Source organism: Vipera ursinii (genome assembly GCF_947247035.1).
Source record: "Vipera ursinii genome assembly, chromosome: 11".
In the NCBI taxonomy this organism is placed as follows: Eukaryota; Metazoa; Chordata; class Lepidosauria; order Squamata; family Viperidae; genus Vipera; species Vipera ursinii.
This window is the reverse complement of record NC_139524.1, coordinates 9345043-9368602: the sequence shown is the minus strand read 5'-3', so window position 1 is coordinate 9368602 and position 23560 is coordinate 9345043. Positions and strand designations below refer to the sequence as shown.

The window sequence follows — 23560 nt, the reverse complement described above, 5'->3', positions numbered from 1 at the left end:
TGCATTTTATACGCCCGGCTCACTGCATTGCCTGCCCAAAACGCCTCTCGGCCTGTTTACACCTTTTGCAAAGCGGACGTAAACTTCCCCTCCCTCCACCTCGTTGATAAGTTACAAGCAAAAGTCAAGGTTCCTGCCTTGGCCCCGCCTCCAAGGTAGCCCCGCCCCTTTGAGAAGCCGGCCTTTCCCCGTTCAGCCTAGTCATCTTAATCTGGCCCTTTCCCCTTTCTTCTGATTGGTTGAGACTTTGTCCCGCCTTCTCCTCTTCCGCCTCCGGATTGGCTCAATCTTATCGACGCCCTCATTGGGGGGAGGGACGGAATCCTGAAGTGCGGCGTTGTCATTGGCTAGCCGTCAGAGGAGCCAGGAACCCGGATGTGTGGCTTGAGAAGGTCCGGTTTCTGGCGGGATGGCGGGTAATGTGGCCCCGGGTCCCCAGGGGCCCCCCGAGGGACAGGAAGGCGTCCAGTTCCTCCTCCAAGCAGGTGAGAGCGAAGGCGTCCGGGTCCTCTCGAAGCAAGGGAGGCGCTGGGTGGGGGGGAAGCTTCCGTGGGAGGAGTTCCGAATCTAGGACTTTAAAATAGAGCCTCCATATTCAAGGGCAGTGTACCGTCTCTAGGGATTAGGTGGGCATAATAAACAGAGAGAGAGAGAGATTGCTGGCTGTGTTGTTGCGCTTGTAACACGTTTTGCAAAGATGATGAATCCAGTCTCTGCCAGCCTTCCTCTCCAGAGGAATTGGGACTGCAGTTCCCATCATCCTCAGGTGCGTGGGCTTCGAGTTTTTGGAAGCTGACGTCATAATGCGTGCAATGGTGATCAAGCGGAGGAGGGCTGTATTGCTTGCATAGATGAAGTGTGGTAATAACGAGTCGAGTTTGTCATATAAGTGCATCGTAGAATAGAATAGAATCAGCAATAGGAAATAGAATAGAATAGAATAGCCTATAGAAAAGAATTTAGAATAGAATTTAGAATAGAAATTAGAAAATATAGAATAGAAAATAAAAAAGAATTTAGAATAGAATAAGAGTAGAATAATAACTTTATGGTCACTTTAAATGTGTACAAATCGACATACATTAAAATGAGATTTTTGTTGCACACAGCTTCTCAAAGGGTATATATTCAATATATATTGTATAAGCATGACAAAAATAAATAAATTATGCACATACCCCACGTGCATCATAGTTGGGAGGAGACTGGAAGGCTCCTTCCAACTACTGAGCGGGATCCACTCTGAAAAGGTGGATTCCTTCCACTTCTCAACCAGGGCGTCACACTTGGGGATTAATATTGCCGCGATGCTCGTCTCAAGGGAGGAGCCTTGAAATGGCAGAGAAAAACAACAAATGATAAGAGGTCTAAAGAGTGAAATAATGAACAACTGAGGGAACAAGGTATGTCTAGCTATGGAAGAGAAGGATGTCGGGGGCCTGTTAACTGTCTTTCAATACTTAAGGGGCTGTCACAGAGAAGAGGGGGTGGGGCTCAACCTTTTCTCCAAAGTACCTGAGGGCAGGAAAAGAACTGACAGATGGAAGATTATCAAAGGGAGATTCATCCTAGAATTGAGGAGAAAGCCCCAATTGTTTGTGGTTAAGGAAAAGGTAAAGGTTCCCCCGCACATGTGTGCTAGTCGTTTCCGACTCTAGGGGCCGGTGCTCATCTCCGTTTCAAAGCCGAAGAGCCAGCGCTTGTCCGAGGACGTCTCCGTGGTCATGTGGCCGGCATGACTAGACGCCAAAGGTGCACGGAACGCTGCTACCTTCCCACCGGAGTGGTCCCTATTTTTCTACTTGCATTTTTACGTGCTTTCAAACTGCTAGGTTGGCAGAAGCTGGGACGAGTAACAGGCGCTCACTCTGTTACGCGGCACTCGGGATTCGAGCCGCCAAACTGCCGACCTTCTGATCGACAAGCTCAGCGTCCTAACCCACTGAGCCACCGCGTCCCTCTTGTTTGTGGTTACCACAGTGCATATTTTACACAGGCCTCTTTTAAGATGATAAGGGGTTTTTGCGTAAACCATATGATGAACGATTGAGGGAACTAGGTATGTCTAGTCTAATGAAGAGATGATACGATAGCGGTCTTCCAGTACTTGGAGGTGGTGGTGGTGGTGGGGCTCTCACAGACAAGAGGAGGTCAACCTATTCTCCAGAGCACCTGAGGGCAGGACAAGAAGTAACGGGTGGGAAGCTGTTAAAGACAGATCAAACCTAGAACTAAGGATAAATTTCCTATCAGTGGGATCAATTAATCAGTGGAACAGCTCGCCTCCAGAAGTTGTGGGTGCTCCCATCACTGGAGATTTTGAAGAACTAGAACAGGGGTAGGCAACCTTGGCTCTTTTATAACTGGTGGACTTCAACTCCCGGAATTCCTGAGCCAGACATGCTGAGGGAAAAGGGAGAGGTTTCCAAGCTGAGCCAGGCTGGCTCAGGAATTCTGGGAGTTGAAGTCCACGAGTCATCAAAGAGCCAAGGTTGCCTACCCCTGGACTAGAAGCATATCTGGATTGAAATATTGGGAATTACATTATATATATTTTTGTTTAAAAAATGACTCTTGGGGTTTTTGCTACTTATGTTTCATTTGGATGTCTCATTTTTAATTGTTTCTGTTCTTAGTTTTCTTGTTGCAAATATGTTTTGCTGTTTGAGGAAAATATTTTTTTGAAAAGTGGAAAAGAAATGGTTACAGTAATAGTTACCATTGTATCAATGGTATTCTATGACACCACAGTTTCATAGTTTCATTTACAAAGTGATACAACATGCAAATAAATTGTTCTTTGTAAATACAAAAAAGAGGTATTTCTTGAACTGAAAGTCAGCTACTCTTGCAAAGTGTGAGCAGAAGTTTGATGTGTTCTACTAGCAATGGGAGCAACTGGCTGTACATGATAAATTACTAGATATCTAACACCGTAGATTGTATTTTTAATTGGTCCTTTGCTAGCTTAACACAGCTGTATTTATTTCACTGCCATTGCGGCAGACTAAATCCCAAACTGTTCCTTGTTCTCTACCCAAATTAAATTCTTGCCTTGATTTCTCTTCCAGTAAATTCACTGTTCTCAGACTACGGCTGGTACATCTTTTTCAGTCTTATTGTTGTTTATCTACTCGTACAAAAACTCTCAAAAAATCTTCAAGGCGCTAAACAATCCAGCGTGCCCACAACTATAGGTATGTGTGAATAGTGCTCTTGACTGGCTATATGTGCACAACTTTAGATCTTTATGCACCAGCGCAGGATACATTATTACTACTGCTTAAAAAATGTAATGATTAGCATGAAGATGAATTTCTCTTCTTGAACAGAGTAGGTAAGCCTATGAAAACTGGGAAGATGATGTAAACTCCTCCCGTACATCTTTCCGTGTAGAATCTCCTTGGAGCAAGAATCTCCATTTTACTTAATTTATTCTGTAAAGCTGCCTGCCACAAAATTGCAGCAATTGCTTGTTAGTATTGTGCTGTCATCTGCAACTGTTGCTAATAGATAATGTGATCGTCGCCTTCACAGAAATAAGGATGAGGTATCCATCCTTCTGTGACTTGTGAGAAATAAAATATAATTCAAGAATCCCTGGTTCTTGAAATATCTTTATCTTACGGCTGGAAGAAGGAATGCACCTCATTTTTAGGTTTGTGGAATATGTGTCTGCTGGGATTGCCTCAGGAAAGTGGTTCCAGAGTCGTCTATGGGTAGAAGTAAACTTAAAATCTTCTGGGTCAGCCAGTGCTGCTTATCCCTTCCATTTTGATAAGAGAGACTTTCAGATTAATCTTTTTTATTATTATTCCAGAAGCTTAGCTTTGTTCAGTTTTTCCTGTTTTGGTTTAGCATTTTTGTCTTGAGGCTAAGAATAATGGAGATGGTTAACAACTTTTGGGTTGAATTATTCTGCTGAAATATTAAGATAGATAGATAGATAGATAGATAGATAGATAGATAGATAGATAGATAGATAACCTTTATTGTCATTTTTTTCCTGTGGGCACAAAGGCACACGTTAAAAATGAAATTTAGTTGCTTCCTCTCCGAGTGTACGCATAACACATTTAAAACATACTATATACAACATATGTATAGACCTACACCCTTACATATTAGTAACATATAAATATTATTCACTGTCCATCTTGAATACATAATGGAAGGAGGAAGCTTTAGAGTTCACAAGGTTAGAAGACATTAACTCTGAAACCTAAGCAACCAGTGGCAAATTAAATTAAGGCACGTTTCAGTGTCGGAAGAGATGAAAAGCGCAAGGCTGGGGCAGATGTATGATTTCTAGCAGAGTTTAAGCTTTTGATGACTCTCTCTTGTGATTGGTTCAGAACCAGACGATGTGGTTAAGCAACAAGAAGCCCTTCTAGCTGCCCGAATGAAAATGCAGGAGCAACTGAACGTCCAAGCGGAGAAGTTCAAGGAAAAGCAGAAGATGGTATGTCCCAACTGGATGGGTTCCAGATGCTAAAGCAGCTGTTCATAGAACTACTGCCTCCTGCAAAATTATACGACTGGCAGCTTCGAGGGCGCTTTTTATTCAAAAGCATGAGGAAAACATACAGATGATAGATTGGGAACCTGCATCTGAAAAAAAGCAAAAAAAAATCAGTACCATAAATAGAATCTAAAGATACAATTTGGGGTATTGGCTCTAAAAAGATAATTTAGAATTTGGCGCCGGAGTTTCCATTCTGTTGTGTTTGCGTACGGGTTTGCTCACGTTGCGATGAATTGGATCCACACACTGCACTAAACCATACAATGGCTTATTTGCTTGATGGTTACATGCAGTATGTGATGGTGGAATGTAAAACAGGCATAGTGGCTTAGGGTGGTGCGTGAACCAGGTTACTCTGGTTTGTCCAACAGATGTGCAAACCATAACTTAACGTAATATGTGAACCTGGTCTGTTTGGCTTGCTTGGTTGTAGCCTAATGGCTTGAAGTATTCAGAAAACATTGGAGGCCTGGGACATAGCACAATGTACATCCTTTCCCTTCTACAGAGCTGGAATAGCTGAAGTTTGCAAACCTGGGGGAAAATTAGCCAGCAATAAATCTAAACCTGCCAGGAGATGAAAAAAAAAAGTAAACTGTTCTCTCTCTGTTGATTTCATCAGATTATCTCAGCAACCGCTGAAATCATCCTTATCTTCCATTCCAAATAATTTCTTTAGGTATCTGGCCATGAAAATAACTCTTCCTGTGACATGAGTGTAAACTGGTTTACTTTTTCCTTTCTCCTCGTGTTGAAGGGAAAAGGTGCACTACGTTCTATTCTGCTTCAATAATTTCTCTAGGATTAACCACTGGGAGAATTCTTTCTATATCTGCAAAAGGCTAATTTGGCATAACATTTTAATGACCTTTCCAGCTACTCTGATTGCCTCGCTGGAAGCTTTTTCCTAGAAAAGCATTTCTTAGGCATAAAAAGGGGATGTGCTGTATGTCCTTTTGCACAGAGGCTGTTGTTGTATTTAACAACATTTAAATCTTCTCTCCTGATGCTAGTTCTTTCCTATCGGCCTACATCAAGCCTGTTCACTGGTTGCCGTAATTTCATGTTTTCTAGATAAGGTTGGACTTCATCTCTAGTAATTCCTTTAGTTATGCCGGCTGTCATTGTCAGAGTTGAAGTCTACCATATTTGAGAAGACCAGTCCAGTGGCGTAGCATGGGTTGTCAGCACCCGGGGCAAGGCAAGTAATTTGCGCCCCCTAACCGCACGCCTGGCACCCCCCCCTCCACAGTGGGTGGCGACCCGGCGGCTCGGATCGGATTCGCACAGCCAGCACTGCAGTGAGAGAGAGTGAGTGAGCCAGGCAGGGGCAGAGAGCTGCGAGTGCGAGCGCGCCCCCCCAGATGTTGCGCCCGGTGCGGCCGGCCCCCCCTGCACCCCCCACGCTACGCCACTGGACCAGTCACTCCGTTCTGTCAGTCTTTCTATTTTGCTTTGGGAAGCCCCTGTTCAGCCTGGAGGGGATGCCCAGATTCTGCAGTTCTGTCGAAAGATAATCCCCTTCTCATCTTCTTCCTGCACATTTTGCTCTTCAGCTTGAAGAGGAGAAGAGGAAGCAAAAGATAGCCATGTGGGAAAACATGCAGGAAGGAAAAAGCTACAAGGCGACTCTCCAACACAACCAGGTGGGTCCTTTCGGCTGAGTGAGGGAACTCTTCAGCTTTGAAAAGATGAGCTGGAATCCAGTCTCTGAATGATGAGTTTTTCATACAATTTCAGGAACCCAAGCCTGGCGCCTCCACATCAACAACCGTTGTAAAGCCAAAACCCAACAAAAAGCCCTTACGAAGTGATGGTAAGTTCTAAACTAAGAAGTGTGTGTGTGTGTGTGTGTGTCTTTTTTTTCCACAGTTCCTTTAATATACCACGAACTAACCAATGAAATATAAACATTTTTTCAAGTATTTAACATTTGTTATATCAGTCATGCTGTAGGTATTATATATCGCCATACATAAATACATACACGTAAGTTTGGGTGCTGCTCGTCCATTTCCCCTTTCACTGTATCCACCCTCCTTCTCTCTCTTCCCTCTTCTCTACTTTCTTTCTCCTTTCTTTCCTAAGAATTCATTAGTAAACTAAACATTTTTTCCCCATTGCATCGTGTTATAATAGAATTAGCTGGTGTGCATCTTCCTAAATAGCACTATTCCTATCTGAGGTGGGATTTCCAGTTGCCATTAAAATCGATCAGCCAAAGAATTTACTTGCCAAAAGAGGACAAAAAAAGCCCAGATCAATCACGTTAGACCTACGGACATTCAGTTCTAGCAGGAATTAAAGGAGAAAGCACCGATTTAATTTTAAGTGCTAGGCAGCCTCGTTTCTTGCAAACGTTTGCAGGCCCTTGTCATAAATGCGCGTGTGCATGCAGTCCGTATTCTTTTGATCCGTGTAAGGTTTCTGAGTGTACAGATGTCACTTTCCTTACACACACACAGGCTTATTTCTATATGAAGTTTTGTTTTGTTTCGCCTGGTTGCTGTGATAACTGGCTTGGGACAAATCCAGATTTGCTTTGACTTGGCTTTTTAACGTATGTCCTTCCCTTCCTTGTCCCCCGTGGAAAATCGTGTGACGGAATTCCTCTTTCTTCTCCCAGGTTATAACCCCTTGTCTGGAGAAGGTGGCGGGACGTGTTCGTGGAGACCAGGACGCCGAGGCCCGTCCTCGGGTGGATGAGGTTAATTCTCCCGGTGTCTTCCTTTGGCGCCGGAGGGCAGTAACTCTGCCTTGCAACCAGTGGCTGTCTGTGGGTTGCTTACTGTGGGGATTTTTTGGGGAGAAAGGGCAAGAAAGAAGATTGGTGATTATTATTATTATTTTTAATCTGCCATGCCCATCTGTGAGTAAGTTTGTCTGTAGAGTTTCAGTTCCCACCAAGTCACGGAAACCCATGCAAACGAAGTTCACTGCTGGTTCCCTGTAGCAACCCACTTTGGATGACGTGGCCCTTCTAAATGGTGAGCACACCACCGAGGGCAACTGAGATTAACAACCACTGAGCGGGGCAGTTCTCGCCATACTCTTTTCTTTTTTTTTTATCATTTCCGCTTTGTATAACAAAGGTACTGTACAGAGCCTTTGCAAGAGATCTGTTTCTTTAGCTTTTTTTTCTACAGAGAAAACTTAGGCGCTCTAGTTTAATAAACGTGTTTTAAGGCTGCAATCCTGTATGCGTCTAAATGGAGGCAAACCCTGCTGAAATGTGGATGGGAGACGGATTGAGGGTGCGTTGGATTCTTCTCTAAGCCAATAACAATAGCACTTAGACTTGTATACCGCTTCACACTGCTTGACAGCCCTCTCTAAGCGGTTTACAGAGTCAACCTATTGGCCCCGACAATCTGGGTCCTCGTTTTACTGACCGCGGAAGGACGGAAGGCTGAGTCAACCTTGAACTGGTCAGGATCGAACTCCTGGCAATGGGCAGAGTTAGCCTGCAATACTGCATTCTAATCACTGTATCATCATGACAATGGAATGGCAAAGCAAAAGCAAAGCAATAGCAATAGCGCATAGACTTATATACCGCTTTACAGTGTTTTACAGCCCTCTCTAAGCAGAGCCAGCCTATTGCCCCCAACAATCTGGGTCCTCATTTTACTGACCTTGGAAGGATGGAAGGCTGAGTCAACCTTGAGCTGGTCAGGACCGAACTGCCAACAGCCGGCAGTCCACAGAAGTAGCCTGCACGGCTGCATTCTAACCACTGCACTACCATGGCTCTTAAATGTTAAATGTATTTATCTAATCAATTTATAAACAATCTGAATCAACACAGCAACATTAGATGATGTATATAGGAAGTCCTCAATTTACAGCCATTCGTTTAATGACTGTTCAAAGTTGCAACACTGGAAAAAAGTGACTTTTGATCCATCCTCACCCTTGTGACCTGGCTTTGACCACGACTGCATCATTTCAATCATGTGAAAAGGGGCATATTTTTTTTTTGCTAAGCGTGAACCTATTGCAGGTTGGACCAGACTAAAATAAAATAAGATTGTAAAGTAAGGTCATCCTAGCAAAACACTAGTAACATTTTTACATCCTGTGGGTTTGTCAAGTAACTGCTTTCCGATTCAGTCGTGAGTCATTCACTAAAGGAAAGTTTAAACACATTTTAAGAGGGAAACTGTTCTTATATTAAAAAGCTGATTTCAATATGCCTTTTATACTTTATTTCTTTAATTGTTTATACAGTTCATGTTTAGTTATTGTACAAATCTTGACTAAATGTCTAGCTAGATATTTGTGGTTAGATAATCTGAGATAACACTTATTTTCTTTCCAAAATTGTAAATACGTTTATCAAGATAACATTCCTCAATTTGACAGACGCATGTAGAAAAGTCTTCCGGTGTGTGGACTGTCCATGCAACGTTTGTTCAAACCGAACCAAACCAAACCGTTAGTGTAAAAGAAATGGCCATTTTACAGAAGCTTGTTTATCTTAACAAATGTTCAAGGGTTTCTTGACTTTGACACCCTATATTTTGTGGTCCTGATTCTGTCGGTATCACGAAACACCAGGCAAAGGTCTGTTGGCCTGATTAATTGCTCCGTTTCTTCACAAGAACGTTTTGTACGTTTCATTTGTTTATGGGACCAGGTCCTTTTTCTTTGGAGGATTTTGGATGCTGATAGTCTTATCCAAGTTAGGTCAGGAAGGGTGTGTTCCTGTGCCACAAAAAAACCTAAAGTTATTGATGGTTGCCACTCCTTTCCAAGGTTGTTTTTCATGCATTTGATCTGCGTGTTTGCCCGTTGTAGCAATCAGTTTTATTTATATCCCAGGCTTACACATTACCCTAAATCACCCTTTGGCCCAAGAGTTCTTTCCAGGATGAGTAACAAGAGTATCTTAAGATGCTGGATTGGAGAAGATTCTGCTAAACAATGGATGACAGAATAAGTTACAATGACTGGGTTCATGTAAGTCAAAAGAAAACAACGGTGATTTATACTTTGGAATAAGATATGAACTTATCTCTGAGGAATTTAAAGCTACTTAATGTTCATAAAAGCTTTCGGTCTCATCTGGGCATATTCGGATGAAATTTAAATACTGAAGAATTAAAATTTGGAATGAGTTGAAGTGATTCAACCTTTCAGGAAGCTATTCTGAAAAATAGCAAGTTGCGAATTGCTTCCTGTTGTTGGTAGCTAAGAATGAAAGATGGCAAAAATTGTCTAGTTCACTATTGGTTGACAAAGAAGCCATCTTGGAGGCATCTGGTGGGGAAAAAAAATCACCTTTAAATTTCATCTGAGCTTCATCCATAGGGCTTTAGTCCCTGCTGTGCTGCTTGTAATGTGCACAAAAATGCAAGAGTCGGCTCGGTGCTCTGATGGAATTATTATGTGATTGACAGGTGAACAACATAGGAGAGCTGGACACATTTCAGGTCTGGGGTTTGTGAAAACTCTAGTTAACTGAAGTTTTCAATCCTTCAAGGTGCTAAATATGTGCCAAGGTACAAGTAGCTAGAGGCATTTTTCCTTTTAGATGCTGAGAAGACAAATTATTCCTCTGTTTGAAATTGAAATGGAAAACCTCAAGTTATCCTGTAGATCAGAGGTCCGCAACCTTTCCTGTTTGGTGGTCCAGAGAGAAAGCGAGGAGCAGAAAAATTTATGCGTTGTGCACCCACACACACGTGCGCAAACAGGCTGCTCGCGCCCCGGCAGCGCTAGCACCCCTGTGCATGTACAAACGGGGCTGCCACCGCTAGCCAGATTCACTTAACCATTTTAACTAACTTAACGCCTGCCGTGATTCACTTCATAACTGTGGCAAGAAAGGTCGTAAAACAGAGCAAAGCTCATTTAACAAATGTCTCTCTTAACAACAGAACTTTTGTGCTCAGTTGTGGTCATAAGTAAATAAAATGCTGTTTGGGGGAAATCTGGACCTTGAGAGATTTCCAATCCTAGATGGTCTTCTGGATCTCTCTTTTCCTCTTCTCAAATTTTTTTCATATTTCACAAAAGGATAGTAAGCATTTCTTTCACATAAATGAAACATGAGCCATGTTTTTCTTTTTCACCACCCTCACTGATAATTCTCGTTAAGAGTTCTAAATCTTTTTCCCTTGCTGTAGAGTTCTTGGAAATTCCAAGGCTTGCCACTTCTTTAAAAAAAACAAACCCTTAGTTGGTTTAAATAACGGATTTGGGACTTTTTTGCGATAGCTAAAATCTTTCCGTCTTCAAAATTGCAATCTGTCCTCGGCGCAAAGGGTTGTTGGAAGCCTCAGGAGGGCAGCATTGGGCTGAATTTCGATAAAGCTCCTCAGCGCCGCTCCCATGGCAAATTGGAGTGTGCAGGAAGCCGATTAATTCTTGCCAAAGGACACGTTTCCAGGGAGATTGAAAGTGGAGATTCCTTTCAACATCTGGCCTGAAAGAGCCCAATCTGAGAAAATTTGGGTGCTGGTAATTTGAATGGACTTGCAGGTCGTCTGCTTTCTCCCAAGAAAAACGTTGACAGGGACTGGAAGGAATTGTGATAAGGACTACATGCCTTTTTGCCTGGCGCAACTTCTCTACCGTGATTTCATTATTCGACTGTATCAAAATCCTGCATTTTTTTCCCCCTCCAGTCTCTACCGGATTTGAAACGCGTGCTTGAAACACCAGTTTCCAGAGGAAGGAACTGAGATCCGGTTTTCAGAACTGTGTTTGAAATAAAACATTGGAGGCGGGAGAGAAATTGGAACAGCTTGGAAGGGTCTTCCGATCACCGTGTTTTTATGGCAACACATCAAAATCTACATACTTTTTTTTAATCTGCCGCCTAGGCATTTTCACTCTCTCCTCCAGTCTTCTCTCGTCTGGCAATCTCAGAAATCCTATCTGACAGAGCAATTCACTGACGGAATACCTTGCTTCCTGGGATTGTGGGTACTCCATCCCTGGCGCTTTTCCAAAATAGACCGGACAACCCTTTTAACTGGGAATAGTCTAAAGCTCCTGTTTTTGAGCAGAGGGTTGGACTAGAAGACCTCTAAAGTCCCTTCCAGCTCTGTGATTCTATGATTAAGACAGTTTGATTCAAATGTCAGGTAGGGCAGGAACAAACATTCTGAAGCTTCGGGTTCTGAAATCCTTTTCTCAACCTTTTCTACTCCTTTGTTTCAACAAGTAGCAACCCCTGCCCAACCATGTCATGTAGACGAGAAAGTCAAAGAAAGATCTTGGGAAAAGTCACTGCCAAGAAAATTACAGAGTCATGTCCAAGTTGTCATCAGGATTTGACCTGCACCTGGACCTGGAGTTGGAAGAGGCTTTACTTTAGCTCAAAAGGGACGCGGTGGCTCAGTGGGTTAGGACGCTGAGCTTGTTGATCAGAAGGTCGGCAGTTTGGTGGGTCGATTCCTGAGTGCCGCGTAGTAGAGTGAGCGCCTGTTACGCGTCCCAGCTTCTGCCAACCTAGCAGTTCGAAAGCATGTAAAAATGCATGTAAAAATGCATGTAAAAATGCAAGTAGAAAAAAAGGGACCACTCCGGTGGAAAGGTAACAGCGGTCCGTGCGCCTTTGGCGTCTAGTCGTGCCGGCCACATGACCACAGAGACGTCCTTGGACAAGCGCTGGCTCTTCGGCTTTGAAACGGAAATGACTAGAGTCGGAAATGACTAGCACGCATGTGCGGGGGAACCTTTACCTTTACCTTACTTTAGCTCAGGGGTGTCAAACTGCCGGCCTGCGGGCCGGTTGCGTTATGCGGAGGCCACGCACACCCCAGCTCCGGCAATGCCAAAAAAAGTCGTGATACGTCGCGACATGTCATGTGATGCGGTGAGTTTGACACCCGTGCTCTAGCTAATGAATATATATATATATATAAAAACTAATCTCCCACATACATTTATAAGAAGTTAAAAGGCTGGGCATGTTGTCTTCCTTGTCTACATGGAAAATCCAGTTTGGTCCTGAAAAGGTCCCCTTATAATCACAATTCTTAGCCAGCAGGTCAACACACACAGGACGGACAGCAGTTGGGGAAAACAGGTGGCTCAAATATTGCACAAATCTGAAATGTAGTTTCCTTGGTTTAAGCTTAATGTGTTGTGAAAGCTTAGTCATTTGTACTGCACAATGGTATGCTTATGCTTATGTGGCAGATCTGGTAATGTGGAGGGAGAAAAGTGACTTTGTGAGTTGATTGTGCAACTGATCTTTGAATAAATACTAAAGAGTACAAGTTCTCTTTTGTTAACCAAACTCTTCTATGGGCTGATATAGAACAGCATTCTGGATGGCCTCAACCTTGTTAGCCTTTCATAAGTCTGTAAAGACCTGGGGGCTTATGTTTTAATCGTGGCATCTTGAACATGAACTATTAGGAAATCTTAGTTTAAAATCTTTGTAGGCTGCCCCAAATCATCACCGTAAGACAGGCAGTTTTATGTTTTGTTTAAATAAATACCTCTCTGCATCCCTTTGCCAGAAGGAGATAGCATTACTAGATAAGGAAGTTAGATCTTATGTTCTATTTATTCACCGCCCTACCTGTAAATCCTATTTGGAGGATCAATATAAAAAAAATGTTTGGATTGCAGATTCTTGAATTCATCGGGTTTCCCCCCTGTGTGAAACTAGAGAATGTAATGGAGCATCCAGGAAGAGGATATGGTCATCTAGTCAACCCCTTAAAAGGAATGTTCTCTGTTGCTGCAGATCTTCCTCTAATAATGCTTAGGTTATGACTGGGTGGGAATGGGAAAGGAAAGGAAAAGAAGAGAGAAAAAGAGAAAAGAGGAAAGGAAAGGAAAGAAACAGACACAAACGGTAACAGGAAAGGAAAGTTTAAGTCACGTTCTATGAAAGCAGGCTTCCAGTGAAGTTTGCATTTATGTGCTTCGAATCCCACCACGGCCATTGGAAAGGGGAAGCCAAGGCTGACAATGTGCAGAGTTTGAGAGGTGATTGAAGGACAGGCTGCCACGTTGAGCCAATGGCTTCGTTTTTGCTCAACAGGGACCTTAAGAAAGTGGGGAGTGGGGAGGATGTCATTCTGGGTTGGTAATGAAAGAAAGTGACCTCTTTTTAGGGCATTAAAAAAACTTGAATGAACCAATTTTGATTGAAAAAAAGAAAGCACTTCATCATCGGTTAGGATGACTAATAATAATAAAATTAAACCAGTTTTCCCCAACGTGTGCTTTCCAAATGGATTGGATTTTCAGCCAAACTGGCTGGGAATTCTGAGAGCATCTTTCTAGCTGCTTTTGAGGGATTTTTTTTTTCTCTCTCTTTTTTTTGGGGGGGGGGGTTTCTTCTCCGAGAGATGGTCAGATCCAATACCTATCTGGTATGTCTGTAGCAGATTAAAAGCTATTTATAATGCACACGTTCAATTGTTGAGTATTGCAGAGTGATGTACAATGCACATGAGAGGCACCCATCTGCTGAATGTTGAAATGTCATATGCAAACTGTATGTTGTCTTGTTAAAGCAGGGCCTCATTTGCAAAACCTATTAGGCTGGGCTGACGTGAGAACATAGTTTAACTTACATGGTAGCCTCCAGTGGAAACCTAATCATTGCCTTAGCACAGGGGTCTTCAAACTTGGCCCTTTTATGACTTGTGGACTTTAACCCATTATGAAAACCAGGGCGTATTATAGAATAATACCTCGAGTTTCCATAGTTTATTTGATGACTGTTCAGAGTTACAACAGCACTGAAAAAAGTGACTTATGACTTATGTTTTTTCACACTTAATGACCGCTGCAGCATCCCATGGTCAAGTGATCAAAATGGAGATGTTTTGGCAACTGACTCATATTTATGAGGGCAGTGTCCTGGGATCATGTGATCCCCTTTTGCCACCTTCTGACAAGCAAAGTCAATGGGGGAAGCCAGCTTCACTTAACAACCGTGTTACTTAACAACCGCAATGATTCACTTAACAACTGTGGCAAGAAAGGTGGCAAAATGGGGCAAAACTCACTTCGCAAATGTCTCACTTAGCAACATAATTTTGGACTCGCTTGTGGTCGTACGCTCGGGATGTTTGTTTGATTTGAACACGGCGGCTAAATTCCCTTCGCCTCGTTTTGTCCAGAACGCTACGCTTGACCCAATGATGCATCCGAAGTCAGCAAAACCAGAAGGATAAAATCTGAATACAAACCCCACACAATCTTTCCCCGCCCTCCGCAGGATCTCATCTAGCTTTATCGATTAACCAAGGGGGTGGTGGGGGGAACCTCTTCTTTGCTTCTATTGTCCTGCATGGAACTTTAGCCCTTCTTTTCAGAGGGGGTGGGAAACACAGGAGGGCTTTTGTGCCCTTAGACACAATAGCGTCTTAAGTCATAAAAGCAGGGCTTTTTTTTTGGTCATAGAACGCTCAGAACGGAGTTCCGGCACCTTTTTTGGATGGAACCTTGTAGGGTAGGCAAGGCGGGTTGTATGACATGCGTGAGTTCCTGGCACCTTTTTCTTTTACAAAAAAAGCACTGCATCAAAGGGCCAAGTTTGAAGACTTAGGAAAAAACCAGGGCGTATCATAGAATAATACCTCGACTTGCCACAGTTCATTTAATGGCTGGCATTTGAACGGGATTTTAAAAAGTTAATAAAAAAATAAATAAATAAATAAATGGCAAGAGCAGGAAGATTGCGGTTGGCCCAAAGGAGAGGAAGAGCCACGCGGAGCGGCGGGCCAGGACGTTGGCAAAGCCCCTACCTGGCCCTGCCACCGCCGGGCTCGTGCCTTGAGTTGGCAGATTGCCGATCGAGCCCGGGCCGAAGCCAGCTGCCCTCCGAGGAGCGCGGGGAGATGAGATGCTCCGGAGAGAACCCGACGCCACCTTTGCCCTGCCCGAGTCGGGGTTGGGAAGCGGCGGCCGCCCTTTGCCCGGCGGAGCTTTCCTCCCGATCCTTTCCTCCTACCCCGGTGGCGGATCCCCTCGGTCCAAGTCGATCCCCGCTCCTGCCCGCCTCCCCCCTCCGAGCCCCATCTCCGTCCGCTTTCCTCCCGATCCTTTCCTCCTACCCCGGGGGGGATCCCCTCGGTCCAAGTCGATCCCCGCTCCCCTCGGCTCCCCCCTTTCCTCCTACCCGGGGGGGGGATCCCGTCGGTCCAAGTCGATCCCCGCTCCTCCCCGCCCCCCCTCCGAGCCCCATCTCCGTCCGCTTTCCTCCCGATCCTTTCCTCCTGCCCCGGGGGGATCCCCTCGGTCCAAGTCGATCCCCGCTCCTCCCCACCCCCCCCCTCCGAGCCCCATCTCCGTCCGCTTTCCTCCCGATCCTTTCCTCCTGCCCCGGGGTGATCCCCTCGGTCCAAGTCGATCCCAGCTCCTCCCCACCCCCCCTCCGAGCCCCATCTCCGTCCGCTTTCCTCCCGATCCTTTCCTCCTGCCCCGGGGGGATCCCCTCGGTCCAAGTCGATCCCCGCTCCTCCCCACCCCCCCTCCGAGCCCCATCTCCGTCCGCTTTCCTCCCGATCCTTTCCTCCTGCCCCGGGGGGATCCCCTCGGTCCAAGTCGATCCCCGCTCCTCCCCCCCCCCTCCGAGCCCCATCTCCGTCCGCTTTCCTCCCGATCCTTTCCTCCTGCCCCGGGGGGATCCCCTCGGTCCAAGTCGATCCCCGCTCCTCCCCACCCCCCCTCCGAGCCCCATCTCCGTCCGCTTTCCTCCCGATCCTTTCCTCCTGCCCCGGGGGGATCCCCTCGGTCCAAGTCGATCCCCGCTCCTCCCCCCCCCCTCCGAGCCCCATCTCCGTCCGCTTTCCTCCCGATCCTTTCCTCCTGCCCCGGGGGGATCCCCTCGGTCCAAGTCGATCCCCGCTCCTCCCCACCCCCCCTCCGAGCCCCATCTCCGTCCGCTTTCCTCCCGATCCTTTCCTCCTGCCCCGGGGGGGGATCCCCTCGGTCCAAGTCGATCCCCGCTCCTCCCCGCCCTCCCCCCTGCCCTCCGAGCCCCATCTGCGTCCGCGGAGCCCTTCCTTCTCTCCAGGCCAGCCCCGGCGGCTCTTCTGCTTCGGCTCCTCCCGGGAAGCCGAGAACCGAAGCCCGAGGGGAGGGCGGGCGGGCCCCCGGGTCCTCCTTCCTTCCCTCCGCCCCGCCCCTCCCCTCCCGCCCCCGCCCCGCCGCGCTGAACTAAGCCGCGAAGAGATGCGCGGCCAGAGTCTTCGGCCCGGGCCCCGGCGGCGGCGGCGGCGGCAGCAGCGGCGAGTCCAGCCTCGGGAGCCGCAGCGGCCAGGCCGGGCGGAGCGAGCGGGCGGCGGCGGGGGGCTTCAGCCAGCCGAGCCACGGCGGCACTAGCGGCCGCGCAAGGAGGCGGAGCGGAGGCGGAGGCGTCCGAACAAAGCCCGCTTCCCCGGCTCGGCGGCGGCGGCGGCAGGAGGCGGAGGAGGAGGCGGAGCAGCAGCAGCAGCAGCAGCGCCCCCATGGCCGCGGCGCTCTCGCCCGCCAGGCTGCCTTGCCCTCCTTCCCCGCCGGAGAAGCTCAGCTGGGCCGGCTAGGGAAAGCCCGCGCGCCACAGCCCGGGGAACCAGCCTGTCCCCGGGGCGCGGGGCGCTCTCGGGCCGGGGCGCAGGCCCGGGACGGCAAGCAAAAAGCAGCAGCGGCAGCAAGACCAGCCCTACCCGTCCCGGCTGAGTTGGGGGCACTGCAAGGCGGGAGGCGGCCAGGAAGCCATTGCCGGGGGTCGCCCGAGGCACAAAAGAGCGGGCAGGGGCGGGGGACGGCGGAGGAGTGGCGGTCGGAACGCGGGCCTAGGTCTCGCCCTCGGCCGGCAGGACCTGGCGGAGGGAACGGGCGGCGGAGAGCAAAGAAGCGGCTTGAGCTGCGGCCGGAGGGGGTGGGTGGGTGGGCGGGTGGGAGTGGTCGGCCGGGGAACGAGCGAGCGAGCTAGCCGGGCCGGGCTTCCCGGGCGGAGAGTAGGGGGTGGGGGTCTTGGAGCCCGCGCGCCTTGTCTTTGCGGAGCCCCCGGGCGCGCGGAGCGAGGCGGTGGGGAATGGCTGGCCGAAGCCGCCGCTCCTGGCTCAGCGTCCTGCTCGGTCTGGTGCTGGGCTTCACCCTGGCTTCCCGCCTCGTCCTGCCCCGCGCCTCGGAGCTGAAGAACGTGGGACCCCGGCGCCGCGCCAGCCTGGAAGGCTGCAAAAGGCGAGGGGGCGGCGGGGGGCTGCTGCCCAACCGCGACTCCCGAGGGGCCCTGCTTTGGCCCTCGGACCCTGCCCAGCCTCGAAGCCAGAGCTCGCCGGCTACCAACTTCCTCTTCGTCGGGGTCATGACGGCCCAGAAGTACCTGGAGACCCGAGCCGTGGCAGCCTACAGGTGAGACCCTCCCCCGCGCCGCCCCATCGGGCCCCGACCCTGGAAATGCGGGGTGGTGTGTGTGTGTGTGGGGGTAAGGTTTGGGGGTCCCGTGATGCCCACTTTTCACCCTTCTGAACTGAGTGCCAAGGAGGGATGGATTCTTCTCTCCACATTTGCAAGCCATCTTTGGAGGGGGGGGGGGTCCCCAAAAGAATCATATGTCCCATGTAAGGCACTGTTCTCCTTTCCTCCTGGCTTCAGGCGCATCCTTTGGTGGGACTTTATAGTGCACAAAGGGTCTCCTTCAGTGGTGCTGTGTGTGTGTGTGTGTGTGTTAAGAAAACATGGGCTTGCATTAAGGGGGATTTTGAAGCTCCCTCAAGCCTATCACACCTCCTTGCAGGTTTCAAGGTGGCTGTGCCCCTGCCTGCTTTTTCTGCAAACCTATTTCATTAAGCAGGGATGCGATAATCCGATCTAGTCTGTCCTTACATCTGTGTTTTACGCTCATCCTTGCTGTATAGTTTTTTAATGGCCCCAAAATAAAAGGGATAAACTTCCTTTATATATATTCTTTTTTTTTTTAGTCAGTAGTTGATCCTTTAACAGGAGAGGAAACACTATACTTCCCGGACTACATTAAGTGAAACACTAAGAATAAAAATCCTTTGTGATCCAAACTTGGAAAACCAAGAGATTTAAATAAAATACATGTGCATGTGTCTGGCTATGCGGATAATCAACGGTGATTTCAGACCCCTGAAGTGTGAAGTTTTGTGTGGCCTGATGAACACACCCTTTGGCTCTTGTTTGACTGGATCCCTTCTTCCCTCTGCCAGCCCCAGCAAACTGGAGATCGTCTGCGTTTAAGGCATGCCCCAAGAGAATTAACTGAAGAGTTTTATGTGGGAAATGATGAAATTGGCTAGACACACAATATAACCTGGGAGGAGAAAGGGAGAGGGGCAGGGGAAAAAAATCATTCTGCTTAATGGTTCTTCTGGCCAAAACCAGGGTTAGTAATTAGTTCAGGGCCGTGCAATTCTTGTTTTAAGTTGCGCGTTCTCTTTCTCTTAAGGGAAAAGAAATAGTTCGTTTCATTTTGCTGGGAAAGAGAGTTCTGTTTCCTGAGCATATTATATATCAACTTTTGGCTGCTTGTTGCGCTCTAGAGATGTACATATGATTGGATTGGGAGAAGCTGGAGAGTTCCAGTCCATTTCCCAACCCAAAGCTGCAGAAGACAGAAGTACCTACGACAGCCCCCCCCCTCTCTCTGTTTGGATGTTCTCCAGATGTGTAGCTTTCAAATCCCAGATTCTGCAGCTGGAGTGACTCTTGATGAAGATTCTGGGAGTAATCCTATGCAGATCAAGATATGGAAGGCAATCCTGCAGCGTTGTTCTATAAACTTGATTGATTTATTTTATTTTTTATTTTTTTAAAAAAAGTCATCTGCCTTTATAGTGAAAACAGTTCCAAAGGGGAAGACTCCGTGTTCATCAGATCTATTCCATCTCCCTGAATTTGAAAGGTATTGTCAGCATGGATGGAGAATTTCAGGCTGGAGAAGACTACCTTAAAGGGGTCCCATAACCGGATGTTGCCTGGGTTTAGTGATGATGGGCAGATGTGTCCTTTGGTCCAAGGATGCCTCTAATCCCCATACTAGTAAGAGGAATGGTGATTTTTCATTTCGTGGAGACAAAGCAGGGGTCACACAGGAATTCTGTGGGTAGGAGCCTTGGCAAGTCATAATTTTTCCAACCTGAAGTTTGTCTTAGATTTTTTTTTCTTGGTTGAACCAAAGCTGGAGAATTAGCTGTTGCTTATGGTGGAAAAACAAGGTTTTGGACAAGAACATGAGTTTGGGGATCATGGAACTGATCTTAATTGCTTAGTTTTCTCCAGAACAACCAAACAGTTGTCTCTTTATTATTCTTGTTGACTTAATCAGCTAAATCGTCATTATGGAAAAGTGATCTTGAGCTACTTGAGGACCACAGTTTAAGATGCCTTGTTTGTACCTTGTGTCGTTTCTCCAAATCACTTTGGTGGCATCACTGTAGTCTCCTTGCTCCCTGCAAAGCTCTGAGCAATTAATGTTCATGTACTGAGTTGTGATTTATGGTGAGAATCTGTAATTGAAACCAGCCTATTCCCCCCCCCCCCACCCGCCTTTTTAACAGAGTGGAAGCTTTTAACTGAAGTTGGGAAATCACTGCTCTCTTTCTCTCCACCTCAACCCCTGCCCACCCCACCCGCCCACCATGAAAAATAAAAGGGGGAATTGATGGGGACTTCCTTTGCATTTAGATCAGGGACTTTAAATGCTCCCTAAGCAAATGCATAACCAGAGCATTGACGACATATATGCAGAGAGACAAGGGGACCTTGTTTAATGTCAGCCTATCTATCGAGCGCTCTCTTGGGATTGTTGGAAATTGGCGTTTGGCAGCAAACCAGGACCCCGTCTCTGGTCTGCTGTAACAAATAACAGTTCTTGGAGGTTGTAGGATCTCTTTTTCATTTCAGCTGTTTCAGTTTTCCCTCCGCTGGCAAAACCAGAGATTTGAATCCGTGGTGGGTCTGCGTACAGAGCAAATGTATGCTAGGATCAAAACATAACCATGGTTTGTTTAGTGGCTTGGTGGGTTGCACAAAACCCATTGCGATGGCTTTTAAAACCTGATTTGAGACCAGCAGGTTGGGTAAACTGAAGCGGTTGTATTTTAGCTAGTGAACAATGATGAATCTGATCCTGGAGTAATGTGTAACTCATACCACTAATTTATGGCTAATCAGGAAGCCTTTTGCCATCTGGCTGATAACTAAAAATTTCTTTGTTTTTCACCCTGTCTGCAGAATGCTCTGCCCTGCATGTCTGTCTGTCTGTCTGTCTGTCCATCCATCTCTCTCTCTTTCCATCTCTGTCTGTCTGTCTCATCTATCCATCCTGTCTTTGTCTGTCCATCTGTCTGTCTATCTATCTGTCTGTCTTCTATCTATCTTATTTATCTATCTATCTATCTATATCTGTCTTCTATCTGTCTGTCTGTCTGTCTTGTCTACCCATCCTGTCTGTCTATCTATCTATCTATCTATCTATCTATCTATCTATCTATCTATCATCTATCTATCTATGCATATTTGTATGCATGCACAGAAACACACACAAATGTCATGTCCTCGTTGCCTCATTTCAAAAATCACTGATATTGTGATTCAATAGCACCATCAAGGCTACTTGAAGAAAAAGTGTGCAAGGCCTTACAACGAACCTCTTGACTGTTTCTGCTCTCTTGTGACTTTCAAGCATAGAATTGTTCAAGGCAGAACATGGTGGCCCATCCTATGAGACCTAATCTGCGTTGGTGCCCCTTTTGGATGCTGGAATTAAGAAATCCAGTGACAAATACTCTAATTACTGTCATGCTTTTGAAAGGACCATTATTACGAGTCGACCATAACATGATAGCTTCTGCAACAGGTATGGTTCACCAAATGCTGCAGCATCTGTTGTTCAAGCTAAATCTTTCTTAATTTAAAGCCGTTTTGCCTCTCAATGAGACTCTATGGATAGTAGAAATATCACCTCTCCCAAGAGCTGGGCCACCCAAGACTTTGTGTCCTAGAGGCAATTGTGTATCACTTTAGTACTTTCCTCCTAGCTTGTTTATGTAATCAGAACTCTGTACAATATGATTCTGCTTTTGTTCAATAAAATACAAAGAAAACCAGATGGAGAGATAAACTGTTGCTGAAGATTCAGTAAGGGCAAAGAGAAAATAAAAGAATAATTATAAGAACTTACAAATATGGCCTTAACTAATTGGGATTTACATAGACTAAGGCAAAAAGCCACAATGTAAAAAAGATGTTGAGACTCTAGAAAGTGTGCAGAGAAGAACAACAAAGATGATCAGGGCACTGGAGGCTAAAACATATAAGGAACGATTGTTTGAATTGGGAATGTCTAGTTTAATGAAGAGAAGGACGAGGGGGGACATGATAGCAGCCTTCCAGTATCTCAGGGGCTGCCCCAAAGACGAGGGAGTCAAGCTATTCTCCAAAGCACCTGAAGGCAGGACAAGAAGCAACGAATGGAAACTAACCAAAGAGAGAAGCAACCTGGAACTAAGGGGAAACTTCCTGACAGTTAGAACAATTAATCAGTGGAACAACTTGCTTCCAGAAGCGGTGAATGCTCCAACACTGGAAGTTTTTAAGAAGAGACTGGATAGCCATTTGTTTGAAATGGTGTAGGGTTTCCTGCCTGAACGTGCCTGGCTGAGAAGTTCTGGGAATTGAAGTCCACAAGTCATAAAAGATCCAAGTTTGAAGACCCCTGACTTAGAGTCTTAGACCGTTTGTGGGAACGTAATGAGTCTAGACTGATGACTTTCTTAACTCCAGCCTCTAGCTCTGTCTGCTCTTCTCCTAAACCTTGTGCTTTAATTGCTGGGTTCCTCGGACCGAAAACAGACACACCATAATGTTATGGCATAGGTATGTCTTCCAGTAAGAATGAGGAACTTGTGGTTTTCCAAGACTTGCTACGGTTATTCCACCTCTTTGCAACTCCAGCTAATGTGAGGGGAAGTGCTTTTCCTTTGACAGGGCCAAATTCTTTAAGAGACAGAAACTTTGAAACTCAAACTGGCTGCTTTTGTTGAAACCAGCCAGTCGGCCAGATTTCTTACCATTTGTCATTTTGCAGTTAATCATTCATGGTGCGAAGAAGAGCAATTAACTGCTTCTCATGAATTGAAGTGATTAAATGGGAGTAGCCAGGAGAACCTAATCTTGCCACTTTATCAGATGGATCCCTCTGTGGAGGGGAAAGTGGCAGATCACTCTTGTAAAGTAGCACTGCAGCTGCATTATTTACAGGGAACCCAGGTTTAAAGAACAGCTGATTTTTTAAAAAAAAAAACCACACACACCACAGAGGCAAACGTAACACCGGATGTTGACTGTAGTTCTATACCCAGGGCTTGCAGTTTTGTTCAGCTTCTGCCTTGAGTTTCAGTTTGAAAGCTTATTATGATACCCTTTGATGAATTTGATCTGGTTAATGTCTCTTAATAGGAAGTTTCTCTTTAATTAGGAGAGAGGGGAAATGCAAGTTTCAGTGACCACAGAAGCAGTCTTGGTTGTTTTCCCCTCCTACTTTGTGCTACCCTCTTGCAAGACTTTAAACAAAACAAAACGAAACAGAAGAGCAATAGAAAAATAGCCTTTCACTTCTTCCCCAGAGTGGATTTTAGCGAGAGTTGCTTGCTTCTGCTTTCAAGAGAACATCCCACCTGGGTGTTCTTAAAAAAAAAAGGAGAAAAATCAGGAGCTAAAGGATTAGACGATGAATATTATGGTTTTACACAGCCGGCTCTACCGTTAGGCAGATGCTTCAAGCAACTGATGTAGGTTTTAAACCTGCCCTTTGATTGCCAAACTAGCCTTATGCTTGGGTGAATGGAAAACGCTCTTCCTGCACCAGTGCCTGAGAAATATTCTCCATCTTTTCAGAGAAATGATTGAGTCTGTTACTTATCCTTCTGTAACTGGTTTGTACGGCAACCCAACGGGACAAGTACAGACTCCAATGGATAGTTAAGGCTGCAGAAAGAACAATTGCAACCAGCCTGCTTTCAATAGAAAACCTGCACATTGCACGGGACAGAAGGAGGGCTGAGAAGCTGTCTACAGAGCCCTCACATCCTGGACATAAAA

The 23560-nt window shown here is 46.3% G+C and overlaps 2 protein-coding genes across 2 annotated transcripts in view; both read left to right on the top strand.

Annotated features, from left to right (window-relative positions):
• Positions 1 to 319: 319 nt before the first annotated feature.
• On the top strand, positions 320 to 7718 carry SELENOS (selenoprotein S). Its single transcript, XM_083371404.1, has 6 exons — positions 320 to 485; positions 3072 to 3197; positions 4356 to 4462; positions 6082 to 6171; positions 6266 to 6341; positions 7152 to 7718. Exons 1-6 carry the CDS (start codon positions 410 to 412, stop codon positions 7229 to 7231), a joined length of 555 nt encoding a protein of 184 aa, XP_083227530.1. The 5' UTR covers positions 320 to 409; the 3' UTR covers positions 7232 to 7718.
• Positions 7719 to 17525: 9807 nt separating this feature from the next.
• The window catches only part of CHSY1 (chondroitin sulfate synthase 1), a gene marked incomplete at its 5' end in the record, with an annotated part of 87587 nt that continues 81552 nt past the window's right edge, over positions 17526 to 23560 (top strand). Inside the window, one exon of the mRNA XM_083371337.1 lies at positions 17526 to 17845. Coding sequence (XP_083227463.1) covers positions 17526 to 17845 — 320 coding nt within the window. The remainder of the gene's footprint in view (positions 17846 to 23560) is intronic.